Source organism: Strongylocentrotus purpuratus, unplaced genomic scaffold (assembly GCF_000002235.5).
Source record: "Strongylocentrotus purpuratus isolate Spur 01 unplaced genomic scaffold, Spur_5.0 spur5_scaffold_1, whole genome shotgun sequence".
Lineage (NCBI taxonomy): Eukaryota > Metazoa > Echinodermata > Echinoidea > Camarodonta > Strongylocentrotidae > Strongylocentrotus > Strongylocentrotus purpuratus.
The window spans coordinates 5,050,776-5,066,369 of NW_022145594.1; the positions used below are offsets into that span (position 1 = coordinate 5,050,776).

At 38.7% G+C, this 15,594-nt stretch overlaps 1 protein-coding gene across 1 annotated transcript in view; it reads right to left on the reverse strand.

Annotated features, from left to right (window-relative positions):
- The window catches only part of LOC585963, a 140,194-nt gene that overhangs the window by 14,864 nt on the left and 109,736 nt on the right, over window positions 1-15,594 (reverse strand). The window contains 20 exon segments of the mRNA XM_030978245.1: window positions 140-250; window positions 989-1,154; window positions 1,537-1,643; window positions 2,103-2,222; window positions 2,813-2,991; window positions 3,462-3,624; window positions 4,168-4,377; window positions 4,911-5,087; window positions 5,699-5,832; window positions 6,234-6,375; window positions 6,983-7,123; window positions 7,667-7,821; window positions 10,059-10,229; window positions 10,679-10,846; window positions 11,258-11,509; window positions 12,023-12,358; window positions 12,838-13,065; window positions 13,389-13,603; window positions 14,435-14,550; window positions 15,329-15,439. Of these exon segments, the coding sequence (XP_030834105.1) occupies window positions 140-250; window positions 989-1,154; window positions 1,537-1,643; window positions 2,103-2,222; window positions 2,813-2,991; window positions 3,462-3,624; window positions 4,168-4,377; window positions 4,911-5,087; window positions 5,699-5,832; window positions 6,234-6,375; window positions 6,983-7,123; window positions 7,667-7,821; window positions 10,059-10,229; window positions 10,679-10,846; window positions 11,258-11,509; window positions 12,023-12,358; window positions 12,838-13,065; window positions 13,389-13,603; window positions 14,435-14,550; window positions 15,329-15,439 (3,402 nt within the window).

Consider the following 15,594-nt stretch of genomic DNA (forward strand, 5'->3'; position numbering starts at 1 on the left):
TACCTGTACAACTCTTCTTAAATTGTTGATAGACTAAGAGACAGCTCCTTGAATTCTTTGAAAAAGGCGCTATATAAATCCAATTATTCTTATTATTATGAAGAGAACATTTAAGATTCTTGAGGATCCTTGTCCTTACCGACTGCATGTTATCTACAATGGCAGCCATCTTTGGTCTGTTGCTCAGGTTAAACCTCCTCATCCTTTCCTCCATGTCTTCATCAAATCCATTGTTCCTCTTCTCCTCATTCTATGAGACAAAATAATATGCAGAGAAAATTTGCTTAGTGTTGAAAATATTTTGAGAACTTCAAGTACATTTGTGGGGAGGCGCGATGGCTCAGTGATAGAGCAGTGCTCTTGTAACCGTGAGGTCCCCGGTTTAAACGCAAGTCGATGCACATGTGCCCTTTTGTAAGGCGTTAATACTCATTACCAAGCCCCTCAGAGATGACTTAAGCCATCGGTCCCCTGGTTGGTTACGAACAAGCATATACATGTACATACTTTCTTAGCAGTCAGGTAAAACAATCATTATAGCTAGATCATCACAATTTGCATCTTCACCATCATCAGTTGAAAAAACAATTATCAATAATTCATCCCCAACCATCACCAGTCATGTTCAACAATCATCGTCATCATCATCATTAAACTGCTTCCAAACAAATATTTATGCATCTATGCTTTGTAAATACATTGCATATGCATCACACCTCGTCTGGCTGTCAATTTTTGTTCTTCTACATGTACTTCTGCCATGGCGATGTTTATATGTAGTCTTAGCATTACAAGATTATTTAACGGTTTCCAGTGCAAGATTAAGCTATAAGGTGTTAACAGGGTTGTCACGGAGCTAATGAAAACCCGGAAATGGATAATTCTGCAAAGCCACTGTGTTGCACCAAGCAATCCTTCCCTCAATTGGGGTCGATCCAGGATTTTGTTTAGAATCTGAGACAAAGATACCCAATCCTTTTAAACCTACCTCGAGATCATCTTCAAGATAAGACTGTTGAAGTTCAGCAATGAGTTTGTTCTGTTGAAGCATAAGAAGTCTCTGAAGCTTGGCTTGGTGATCCTCATCCTCTTGAGTCATCTCAGGAACAATGTCCTCACTCAAACCCTCCTGCTTGGCTTCCAAGAGGTGTTTACTGGACAAGATAAGACGAGAAGAACATTGAAATAGTATTCAATTTAAATCAATTCAAATCATTTATTTCCAAATTCCAACAACAATTAAAACAATGTGTAAACAAAAACAGTCTATAACGAGAGATGAAGATCAAGATTAAGAGAGAGAGGGAGAGACAGAGAGTGGTGGATGGACAGACTGAGACATGAATCAGGAAAGACAAGAAGAGCAGCAGACAGACAACCAAGGAATAAGATGAAGAGAGAGAGAGGAGTAAGTGCAACAGAAAAACAGATCAACAAATGGAAAGACAGAGAAATGATGACAGAGAAGCAAGTGCAACAGAAGGAAAGATCAACAAACAGAAAGACACATGGAGAAATGATGAGTAAGGTATTTACCTGTGTAGGTCCTTCTTCTTGCGAGATCTCTTCTCATCAAGTTTCTTCCTCAGACTCTCCAACTGCTTCTGTTTATCAGCTTCAATTCCAGATGACACCTTGGTCGACTATAAACAAAAACACACAAATAAGATGAATTGTACCTATAGCAGAGCCCTCTATGTCGCCACTCGAAAACTTTAGAACAGTCTCCCTCTCCATATCCAAAATGCTCCATCCCTACACATCTTCAAACCATGCTAAAAACCCACATATTCAAATCCCTCTAAGCAATTCACTTTTAAAAAAAATCAATGCTTTTATCTTGTAGTTCATATACAGTATTTTCTATCATGTACTATGTCACATTGTAATTTTGGTGTGTTGTCCTGTTGTCATCCATCCGAATATCATCTAAACTGTTTACTGTGAGCAGGTATTGGACCTTTATAAACATGTATATCATTTTTTTTACTTTTTCCTTTCAGTACATAACTAACAAAAAATTGCACATATATTGTATTCAAACTCTTTTTGCAGGCCACACAACAAAACTGTGATTACTTAATTCTGATGACGGAACTTACTTGCAAGATGAAGTCTTCCAGAAGTTTCTCCTTCTCCTGTTCCGTCTTGGCGCCTTTGAGCTTAGCTCTGAGCTCCTCCTTCGTGATCTTTATCTTCTCCTCTTTCTGCTCCTCGTGAGTCTGCAAACATAGATTGGAAGATAATGAAAAGGCCATCAGAAAGAGAAATAATGCTAACATGTATTCAATGAAGTTCTTTCCTCTTTACACTTCTATGTTGTACTTGTTTTGTCTTCAAAGGGTGCATACTGGTATCTCGGATGTGATATGGTTACTATCCTACCCCCCCCCCCCCACCCCAAATGGAAAGAAAGAAAAAAAAAATTCACTTCTCTCAGTTTTTCTTGCTTCACACACTACAGCATCTGTATCTCAACCATTGTCTCTGCCACCTCCCTCTTCCCTCCTCCCCCCTCTCTCTCTCTCTTTATATTTCTCTTCTCTGTGTCTGTCTCTTTTTTTTTTTCTCTCTCTCTCTGTCTGAATTTCTCTTTCTATCTTACCTTAATGATGGCATTAATAGACTTGATCTCTTTCCTACTCAAGTGTTCTTTCAGCTTCACACTCTCCAGCATCTGTCTTTCAACCATTGTCTCTGCCACCTCCCTCTTCCCTCCTCCCCCCTCTCTCTCTCTCTTTATATTTCTCTTCTCTGTGTCTGTCTCTTTTTTTCACCCTCTCTCTGTCTGAATCTATCTCTCTTATCTTACCTTAATGATGGCATTAATAGATTTCATCTCTTCTCCTCTCAACTCTTCTTCCAGCTTCACACACTCCAGAGTCTGTCTCTCAACCAGAGTCTTAGCCATCTCTGTCTTGCTCTCCTCCGTCAGCGACTGTAAGGTATCCTGAACGACCAGCTTGCTTCGGATGTCATGAGAGCTCACAGCTGCCATTAACAAAAAAAAAAGAAAAAAAAAGACATTGATTACAAGCCATCGTATTTCAAAATGATAGCCCTTTTAACCAAAAAATATAAACAGAGTTGTCACGGTGTTGCCAATTTGTGTTTCAATGATGACAATTAACTTCAAACATTCATAAATTCCCTATTTTTCTGATCAGATTTTGCTCAAACTTTCACTGTTCCTCTCATTTGTTTGCTTCTGTCAAAACAAACTTAAAGATTATCTGCCGTAGTTTACAGGAGGGACTAGACCTCCCTGCGTGGTCACTGACAGATGGTTATCTCATCAAATCAGCTCTCGATTAACATTAAAAAAAGAGGATCATGGGGGACCAACGGTCACTGCTTGGGCATTGTTTGCTATATTGAGGGTGCAAGTACATAGCTATAAGTAGTGCAGTGTGGCTTTAAAATCCTCTGAGTGAAAAGATTAGAAGGTGGTTGAGTCTAACCTGCTGTATGAGGCCTGGAGTCAGGAGCGGCTTGGAGTAGAGTGACATTCATCCTGCCCCCAGGTTGACCTGGTGGTACGTATCCTTGCTGCTGGGTGACGTTGACGCCATAGCTAGCTCCCTGCGTGATGCTGCGGTTGATGATGCTGTTGGCACCTCCCACCTAGAGAGAGAAAACAATCATTGAATGGCATAATAAATTTGGAATTTGGGACTTGTTTTTTAAAGCCATCAATGTCTAATCCTTCATTAATGTTAATGTCTACACAAGGAGCTGGAACCATATTCGCAAGGTTTGTCTGTGGCAGTTTATGTTGTTTTTTGTTTATGTTCTCTAAGCCCATATAAACAATAAGAATGATTAAGAATGTAAAATGTAATACAAAAATTCTCAAAAGACTATCAAACTTATCACAAAGATTCTCGAAATAGTTTCTTGCCAACAAAGGCAAAATAATGGATGCATCATTCTATTTACACTCTACTATGCATCTTCTCTGAGTTCCCTAAACAAAGAAAGAGTACTGAGAAGGCGAATGATTACTAAAAAATCATAGCATTTTGCCGACATAATTTTGAAGATTGGAAAATTTCAACATGTAATCTGTGCAGAAAAGAGCCCTAGTTTTCTATTTGATGAGTTTATTTTCATACATTTTTCATTCAATATCAAACATCAGATTATTGTAGTAGAAATATTACTCACAGTGACCGACGTTGATCCTCCGCCCTGCAAGCCTTGTATGAGCTCAGCAGAGAGGCTGAATGTTGAGCCTCGTTCTAACATCGCAATCAGCTGCTTGAGGAGCGGGATCACCTCTCGGCTGGACTGTTCCGTTGCCGTGGTATCGCCGTAAACACCGGTGATGGTTGCATCAAAGGTACCGGCGATGTAGATGGTGTTCGTCAAGAGAGCCTGAAGAATGATGAGATCAACGGAAGGAAATGTATATATATATATATATATGAGAGCAATTTATGGTGTTTGAACTTGGTCTACTCGTAGAAATGTCATCACCATCATCATCATCATTACCACCATCATAACCACCACGAACATCATCATCATCAGTTATTTTCATCATCATAAACATCATCATCATCACCACCTTGTTATCATCATCACTCTTTTTTTCCCCCTCAACCACGCCCCCTTGAGCGAAAAAAAAAAGGAGAGGATTCAGGGGAAAAAAATGACATCTAACAACATTCCCCCTTTTGAGTAAGAAAAATTGGGAAATAATAGGAAAAAATAGGGAAGAATAGAGAAAATAAGGGAAAAATCAATATAACATTGGGAAAAAATTGGGAAACCGATTTAAATCAGGTATTTATCAAGCCTGTTACCACCACCAACATCATACGTCATTTTAATAATCAATATCACCATCATCATCATTACCACCACCTACCATTGCCATCATCACCACCACCACCATCCCTGCCTACCTTTGCCTCCAGTGTTAGCAGCTCACTCCTCTCTCTTGCATACTCCATTGAGGCCCGGTCCTCATCAATGTTCTCAGTCCTGCTCATAAGCTGGTCCTTCAGGTCCGATAAGAGCCTAGCCTTGGCCTGGCGGTAACGATGGAGAGCACCGGCCTCGGCATCAGGGTTCAAGGCGTCCTAAAATGACCACAACATAACATATATTTTTTGTAATCTTATTTCATTATCAAATAAACATCCTATAATAATTTTACTGAAGGTCCACGTAGGTTTAGATGTACAGTACAAACATCTACTGTATGTATTAAAGAAGTACATGGATACATATATTTAGTATCACTTACCTAATTTTTTAACACAAAATGTATCCAACTTTTGTCATATTTGTGTGCCTTTTTAAAAAGTGTTCTATCAAATGTGAAAGAAATTCGAATTTTTAAAGGCAATTTCTGGTAATTTCCATGAATAGCAAATCACATTGTAAGGATACAAATGCATGTTTATGTATGACGTGTTATTGACAATATTCATCTCAAAGCACCACATCAATCTTCCTGTACCTTTCTATGAAAAATTAGGAATATCCCAAAGCAAATGTACAAATATTGTGTATTTTGTATAATTTTCACACAAGTTTTCAGAAAAAGACAGGCAATATATGGTTCATTACATTAGTATAAAGGCTAAAAATTAGACATCTTTCCTGCAAAATAGGAATGGTAGGTAGCCATGTAACATTATGATATTGGAGAGAAAGAAGACTAACTTTGATCTTGATCTCATCTTACCTGTAATTCTTCCATCCTCTCTTTGTATTTAGCCTCCTCAGCCTGAAGTCTGTTATGGAACTTACGCACAGTGTCATTGTACTTGGTGTGTGCAACGTTGTGCTTCTCTGCAGCTATTCTCTCCGGCTCATCACCTAGACAAAAAAATCATGACTGTAAAATTACAATTTCAAGAACACATGAAATAATATGATATGTATATGCAGAGTCTTCATGTTCATTATGTATACAAGTACAAGAATTTAGAATAGTTTTAATGCATACAAATTAGTTTTATTGCTTGCAATTTGCAAGTCACAAAACTAATCTGACTTAATGAAAGCCGTAAAATAATATTAATGCAAACAAAATGAACAGTCCAGGAATTTCTCTTGAGGCCAACTCTCTTCTCTCCCTCTCTTTCTCCATTCCTTCTTTCTCTTTTTCTTCTTCCTGTTTACCTGTAGTTGAATATAGTGAACTAAACTGAACTGAACACCAGTGATTGAAAATTGAAAATACTCATGACCACACCCTGTTTCCATGGTAACCTTACCCAGTGAGAGGATAGCCATGATGAAAGATGGTAGGATGTTACCAAGCTCCTCTGTAGCCTCAGTCCTCCTCTCAACCTCCCTACGTTGGTAGTCCTCTATGGTCTTGGCTTGCTCTGCAAGGGTCTCTAGAGCCTCTTCAACCTGGGGCAGAGGTAGAAAATATCACAGAAATATGAAATGACATTACATGTACCTCAAACTCTGACTACTTGTAATTAATGGTTAAATTTACTTCAGTGAAATTTAACAGGACTACTATCCAAGACCCCCACCCTCCTCTCCCCCACAATAACCCCTAGGACAACAACCCCCTTTTAGATATATCTTTTTTTCTTTAAGTTTCAAGTTCAATCTATTTAATTCCAAAAACATATACACATGCAAGTCATTCCTTTACGATCCGATAAACAGATCTACAGAGAAAATTAAAATCAATATAAAAGACCAAGGTGGCCTTGTCACAACAGTCCCCTTAGGTATTAAAATAGAAAGTGCTCAAATGCAAGAGGAAAGGAAATTTTTTACATTGAATAATCAAAACAAAAATATTTTAAGAGATATAATAAAAGAGAGAATGATACATATAAAACATTGACCAGACAACCCTAAATAAAAAGTTTGGAAACAGAATACAGTAACCCTAATTAACCTCACACAATTCTAAAATGCATAAACATTCTTTTCATTATCCCTTATCTTATCAGTACACGTGATTCACATCTCAAAGAAAGATTCAAATTGAACATACCTTGTTTGGTGCAAGATTCTCAATCTCTAGGATGAGTTGATGGGTGAGATGAGACTCTACCGTGACCATCTCTTCCTCACGTTGACGTTGACGACGCCAGAAGCCACGCCTAGCAACCAGCTCATCTTCAATCATGGAAACCTGGGACGGGCAATACAAAAATATAGATAAAACAAATGTATGTGTATGTACTTTATGAAGAATTGCTGTTAAAATATTTGTAATATGGGTACACCTTACATGTATGTACATGCATACATGTACATGTAGTATATCATTAACTCTTACTGTGCAACAGTCTTTTTTATTGGAACATCCTTGTATTACAATGCATTCCCAAAGTATCTTTGATTTTTATTATATTTCTTTGACATTTGTGTACTCCTTTTAAAACATGAGTGTGTAGATGGGAGTGTATCTGAAAAGAAAGAAAAAAATTGGTTAGCTTAGAATAGGATGAAGAAAGAAAGTGATCCTTTTTTATATTTTGACTAAAAATGGTTGCAATTTTGGTCTTCAATCAGAAACAGGTATCTTTATTATCAAAGAAGTTTATTCACAAGCATAATATATCATTCCCAACTTAATGGAGCAACAAAACAAAGCATGATATCCCAAATTCAACTCTTGAAATCTTATCAATTGTTGATACAGGAAGAAATCTTAAACAAGTAGATAACTTACGGCTCCAAGAGGGGGCTTGGCCTTCTTAGCTCCGCTCGAGAGGGTGACAGGAACCACTGTTCCGTTCTCAGCATTGATGCGTACACCTGTCACTGGGCTCAGGTCCCCGCTCACAGAGTCAACAGCCTTATGACCTACCATGATTGGTACCAGACCTGTCAGGAAGATGAGATAAAAATTGACTTATCAACCTGTTTATACTAAGTATACGTATACATGTAAACACAGAAGTAAAAGGAGTGTACAAGTATCTGAACTGACAAATCTAAGCAGAAAAGCAGCAACAAAGTTTTTGAAATAAAAAGTAAGCAGTGTCCTAGTGTTCAAATTATGCAAGGAAACCTGCTTACTTTCTAGACTTCCCTGTCAGACACTATTGAGTGACTGACTGACATCTTTTTTTCTTTGGTAATTACATACATAAAATGAGCATTTGTCTACATCAATAACCCACTACTTGTAATGGCCCAAAATAAAGTGATTGATTGTTTGTGCAGCACAAAACGTATGACCATTTGGTACAAGGGTCTGAAAATCAGAATATATCAGACTATTACTTAGGTGATTGCAATCACTTATGTTGATTCAACAACTAATGGTCGTTATTTTCCCACAAAAAGGCATTTTTAAACCCTTGTGTTTTGAGGGAAGTTCTAAATAAGTATTGTCTTTCAAAGGCCATTGGAATTTAACCTTTTCCACCATTTTTTAACCATTTTTTTAAACCTGCAAATGGGATAAAGTAACTTTAACTGATTACATAACATTAAGAAGGAAGTCAAGCCCTCAAAATTATATGAAATCAAAGATGAAAAAAAAAAAGAGGCAGGTAAAAAAAAAATGACAAGGAAAGAAATGTGAGCAGGTGGATTTGGCAGAGGGGACCATAAATATTTGTTCTCATGATTACAACGTTACAAACAATTTCTTGTATAGGTAGTGAAACCTGTACATAGTGACTGCTCAAGGCAGATAAGAAAAATGGTCTTTACGTACAGGTTCCTTTCATATAGGTTTCAATGGGAAACTCTGCTCAAGGGATCAAGGGGTCTTATAGACAGGTGGACGCTAAAGCAGGTATAACTATACATCTATTCAAAAGGATCAGTGGCAAGTAAGGACAACAGACTATACAACAACATGCAGTACTTGCAGAATGCTTGAAAACTGAAGTTCACTGAGCCATAAAAGTGCAAGAGAAAAAGAGTGAGATATAAATTTTGACCATATACTTCACATACCTCCATATTTGTATGCATAAGAATCCAGGTAATCTATTTGCATTGGACAAGCGATTATGGAACAATGCAATAATGGATGTGTTAGGATGAATATGTAAGAATGGTTATCACAAACATACAAATACATGTCATTTAAAACATAAGATATATGTATAGGGTACATGTATCATGATGGTTTATACAAATATTTTTGTACGACAACTTCGTAAAAACCTGTGGACAAGTATTATATTGGTGCAATCTTACAACAAACAATTAGTTAGAGGTAATTCTTTGATACCACAATGATCAGGAGTACTGTCATGGACACCAAATTTATCCTGAATATTTCTACTCCGCTTGGTTATATTAAAGGTAATACAAAGTTTTGGGAAATTTCGAAAATTGGGTGGATAGTGATTCTTTACAATTTTGATATATTTGGATGCCCCTGTGAATGTAATATAAGCACTGAAAATTTTAGCCCCTTAAACACTTCTGTTTTCGAGAAAAATTGAATATAAAGATTTACCGGTGCTCCCGGTAAATTTTGATGAATTTCAAATAGCGCCTACGTCCGTACAATGATAGCTGCGACCATGAAATTCTCAGAATATGTAGTTGTGATATATAATTTCAAAACGGGAATAGCTCATCGGTCGATTTTAGTGAAGAAACATTGTTTTATAGCTCCATTATTATCTTGACCTGAAGAGGGAGCTATACAACATAAAGAGTTTATTATTTACAATTGCATAACTTTAGACTCGATTTCAACCGCGACAACGATCACTGAATATTGAAGCATCGCATATGCTTACAATAATGTTCATTTGAACCAAATTCATGACCCCATACCAAAACTTTGTATTACCTTTAATCAATAATAACAATAATAATTGGATTTTTATAGCACCTTTTTCAGAGGATACAAGGCGTTGCTCATTAGTCAATCAACATATTAGGAAATATGCAAAGGTATACTTTAGATGATTGTGAAGACGAGAAGTGAAGTACTTAAACACTTAAACACTTAAGCACCAAAGCAATTGTAATAAAATGTGTCCAAAACTGTTATCGAAGATCTTTGATATATTCCCATGCTAACCTATTGAAGAAAAGCAGGTAAACATGGCACAGTCCACAGTATTATAATAAAAGTAAAAGCTTACCATCTCCTTCGTGGTCTTCCATGGTTCCTCCGAGAGGCATGAGACGACCTGTCTCTGGGTTCTTTCCTACTCCTAATATGGGCACCTTCTGACCGGACCCTGCTAGGTCAGACATGAGGGTGCCGACCAGGATTGGCAGGAGCTGACCGGTCTCAGCAAACTCATACATTCCTGAGGGGGAGAGGAGGTATGGTTGTTAGAGGATCTATGTGTGTACTAAAAGTTCAAAGGAAATATGAACAATGTGCATCAACAGCCACTTTCTGTTTAAGGAAGAATTATGGGAATACAGATTCAGATTGAGATTATGGATCCATATCCCAACATATTTTAAAAGGGGAATAATCTTATTGAATTAAAATTGAAATGAAGAGATACCTACAAGGAGTACCATCCTCATTACCATCATCATTACAATGACTATCGTCACCATTATCACCACCACCATCACCATCATCATCACCATTATCACCGCCATCACCATCATTAGCATCATCATCGCTATCGTCCATTAACATCACCAGCACCACTACCATCATCAGACATTGCAATCATCCCTTCTCATCATCACTATCATCACTACCATCATCATCACCAACATCATCACTACCGCTACCTACCAGGAGTACCACCACTAACAGCCAGGATGTTAGCCCTCTCAGCCCTCCTCTCTACGTCCAGTGTATCCCTGATGACCTGTGTCCTGGAGCGCTGTCTGATGGCTGTCATGTCCTTCACAGCTGTCTCCAGAAGATTCTGCTCGTGGCGGCAGTTGGCACCATCAGGTCCTATCAGCACAAGAAAACAAGGATGATGAGTTTTTATTTTATTTTTATCCTTTTTGGATATCTTTTGCAGACACTGTTATGCTCATTGTGACAAGTGAACTTTGCATGGAATAAGCAGCATTTCCCTAACAATATGGTGCACTTACATTATCATGAGATAATGTAAAACTACAAACTTGTGGGACATTGTTGTGATAATGTTAAGAGCAACCATTTTCATGGCAAGAAACTTTCATGAATTGCAAAAATTCAGTGTTGTAAGGAATTGTGATTCAGAACACTTGCATCCTCCCATCATTTGCCAATCTTTCCACCTTCCACCACACCACCCGCTACCTTAGAGACATCATAGATGTATTAAGCGCTATATAAAAGCGGAATTATTATTACTACTATTATCATTCCACCTACCCATCAGGTTATCAAGGTATATCTTCATCCTCTCCATGACGCGGATCTCACACAGCATCAGGCTGGCATCCAGGAGGGACTGGTAGCTTCCACCGGTAGGCACCACCTCCCCACCCTCCAGTCTAGCGCCCCCTATACGGGCCGTCAGCATGCTCAAGGGCTCCACAAACTTGTCTGACATGACCATGGGGCTGTAGGCATCATGGGCGTCGGTCTGTGACTGCCGGACGCCCCCGATGGGTATCACATCGCCTGAGGGGGGAAGAGTGAATTTGGGGTTAAGAGAGGTTTTGAGGTGTCATCGTCAAATGTTTTCAACAATTGGTTACAAGAAAGTGGAGGGTACATGGTTTTAGAATCATCAAAATATATACATATTGATAGGACTACACAGATGACAGAGATTCACTTGGCCCCTGCATTGTTACATTCATGTCTAACACCTCTGCTGAGAGCAAGAAGCGTGTTAACTCATATCATTTTACATAGAGTAAATACGATCCAACTCTCAGCGGACAATATGAATTCATTGTGAGAGCAAACCTTCTGATGTAACATCGCAAACATTTTCTTCCACAAGGGATCGCAAAAATAATTCTAACCTTGACAGGGACACACTATTGTCATTATCATTTACAATGTAGATCCATACCACTGCATTGAATTGTAATCAATTCAAATAGCGTGTGGACCCTCTCTCTAACAAGCAATCTACAGAAATGCAGCGTATCTAAGAACGATACAAAAAAAACAATGGAAGATTACCTGTCTCTGTATCAATAACAACATCCAAGATTGGCACCGGCTGATCACTGGTTGGATCAACCATGAGTGACCCGATCTCGATGGGGAGTGGTAGTCCAGTAACAGGGTCAATGTGGGTGCCGCAGAGAGGGTAGGCCACGCCCGTCTCGGGGTGTATGGTGATTGCCAGAATTGGGCACTGGAGACCGGTGGCGGGGTCGGACATGGCCCCGCCCAGCTTGATGTCACCGGCGTGTTCTGCTTCAGTGATGAGCGATTGGACGGGGAGGCCTGAGTTGAGGTCGACGGGGTAGGGCACGTAGGGTAGGACACCATCGTCTGATCGTGGTAGCTCAGCTGAAAAGAGAAGAAAAAGGTCCATGTATTTTATTTACTTTGTATCCCAACCCTTCTTCTTCTACACCTCTTCTGCTAGGCTTGTCTGTCAATGCCTCAATAACCTAACAAGAGCCCCATGAATGTCACTGGCTAAATCCTTGGCATACAACTAGCTTGATACTCATTTTAGATCTGCTAATAAAGGTATTAATCAAACACATATGAGTTTGTGCAATTCTAACTTGCCAGTACAACACAGTATATGAATAACAAAAGAAATTTTGAGTGATATACATAACAGAATCAGTATATCACTTGAAGCTAATATTTTGAAGCTAGGCGAATATAATAAATCAGTTTATTCCATTTGTAAACGTACAAAAAATGCAATGACTTTAAATATAAATTCCATTTTTATTCTTTAATTCAAGCAATAATTAAAACTTTGCCAAGAAAGAGAGAGAATAAAAAACAGCACAATTCAAACATCAACTCACTTGATGACGTGTCTGTTACGACGATCAACCTGGAGGTCATCGTGTCGTAGGACACGTTACCGTTCATCGGCAAGACGCGGCCAGTTTGAGGATGGACAAACATGTTGGCTTGGACATTGATGACCTCTCCGCTGGCGGTCACTGTCATAGATCCTTGAACTGGGACGACTAGACCGGTGGTCGGGTCTCGTTTGGTTACCTCCGTCTGCTGCAGCTTACCATCGGCCCCTAGGGGGATAGGAGGAATGGATTATGTTCTCTGATTCTATACAAAACATCTCTGAAGTCAATTTAAAATAATCATACTGAACAAATTCAAGAAAATGGTCACAATCCTTTAATATTTAGGATCAATGTATATTGTTATGCATTCAGTATTGAAAATTATTTTGTCTTCTGTAATTTCAAATCATCTCCAGAAATTTAAATAAAACACAACAAGGAATCATATACTTCATACAAAATAACCATTTTTAAGCCACTTGAATTCAATATACCTTGAGGTTTAGTATCATTTCAATTAAAAAGTTATGAAAGTTATCACAGCTTACCAAAGAGCTCCTCTCTAGGTAGAGGGGTATTTTGAGTCCCAGGGGCGACTAACAGCCCCCCTGAACCTTGACCAAGCACCCCCCAGGCTCCTATCCTCTGGCACTCCCCTGATACCTCCTGTGACATGCGACTAAGGAGGGCACCAACACGGCGGATTGTGCTGTGAAAAGAAAAACATGAAAAGAAATGAATCGCTTGGTTCATGTGTGCACAACTTTTTTTAATTACCTTACACAGCTTTACACAACAAATTTACAGTGTATGCACCTGGAAAGCAAAATAATTATTCTGTTTTATTTACTGATTTAAAGTGCTTTGAGCATGTTTTTGTAAAGGCGCTATATAAAAATCAATATATATGTATGTATTGCTTGATGTTGGGTTTGCTGTTTGTTATTGTTATATCGGGTTTTAAAGTCTGACAATTGAAACAGAAACGTGGATCAATATTGGAATTTTGAATTTGAATAAATATGAATTTGAATGTTATGATAATAAAAATGATTAAAAACAAGAGTATTGGATATTTTTATAGCACACATATCCACAATGCAAGGTGTTAAAGGTGCTCCAATATTTTCCTGGCTCTACTAGGCTACTGATTTTGGTGCGTACAGCATAGAAAGAATTGTGTCTTACCAGTTCATATTTAACACCTGGGTGGAGAGTGGCGCCTAAATATAAATGTCTTGCCAAAGGACATTAGTGCCGCAGAAATACTGAACAGGGAACCAAGTGACCCATAATCGAACAACGTATCAAATAGACCACGACATCACAACTGACAAATTCAATGCCTCAACATCAAATTTAATGTAATGCAATATGATTAATGTAATGACCTGATGGCGCCAACTGTTACCATGAGCAAAATCTTCTAGAAACAGCCGTGAAACACATCCAATCCAATCCAATCCAATCCAGGTATTTATAAAGCGCCCATATCTAGCTGCCTAATCAAAGGCGCTGAAAGACATGACAGCCATCCAACAACGCTCCAGTACACAGGTCATGTAATGTGTTGTGACTTTGCTAGGGTACTTACTAGTTTTGCATAGAGGTATCAAACTCTCTCTCCAGGGATTCATCACCTGCAGAGAGCTTCTCAGAATATTCATTCATCAGACGGGTTGCTTCACTCAGACCAGACAAGAAAGACACCTAGATAACAAAGAAATGATAATCACAATAAACGAAATGGAGAATTCAAAACAAATATGATTTGAATTATAAAGAGTATAGGTTGCAATCTTTATCCCCTCCCATTTGGTGCATTATTTTGTATTTTTCCAGTTGTCCTCATTTTTTTTCCTCTGTTAACTTTTTCTCTTTAGATAAATGAAGTTCTTCATCTTGATTCCACTCGGCCTCTCTATCTTTTCCTTTCCACCCTTCCTTTCTCTCTCTCTGTAACTTCCTCTACCACTGTACAATGTATCTCTATTATTAGCTCTCCTTCCCCAATCTTCTGTCTATATATTACCTAGTGTTCTTCTCTGTATCTTTCATCATCCGTCAAGATGTCTGCCTGTCCCTTCAGATAGATTTCCATCCTCATTCCTCTCTCCCTCCCTCCCACCCACCCACACCCACACACCTCCCTTTTCTCTCACTCTGTTCTTCTATCCATCTATTACCTGGTGTTCTTCTCTGTATCTTTCATCATCCGTCAAGATGTCTGTCTGCCTCTTCAGATAAGTTTCCATCCTCTCTCTCTCTTCCTCCCACCCACCCACACCCACACACCTCCCTTTTCTCTCACTCTCTGTTCTTCTATCCATCCATTACCTGGTGTTCTTCTCTGTATCTTTCATCATCCGTCAAGATGTCTGCCTGTCTCTTCAGATAGGTTTCCATCCTCATCCTCTCTCTCTCCCTCCCACCCACACCCACACACCTCCCTTTTCTCTCACTCTCTGTTCTTCTATCCATCTATTACCTGGTGTTCTTCTCTGTATCTTTCATCATCAGTCAGGATGTCTGCTTGCCTCTTCAGATAGGTTTCCATCCTCATTCCAAGCTCACGGCGACGTTCCAGCTCTAACTCAAGCTACAGAAGTAAAATAACAAAACAGAAATATAGAAAATAAGCCAGGACTCAGATAAGACTGCACAAGCTTACAAGTACTTAAATCTGCTATACAGAGATTTCATGAAGGCTCTAAAACAGCATATCTACTTCATCTGTTATTCATCCCAAACTGG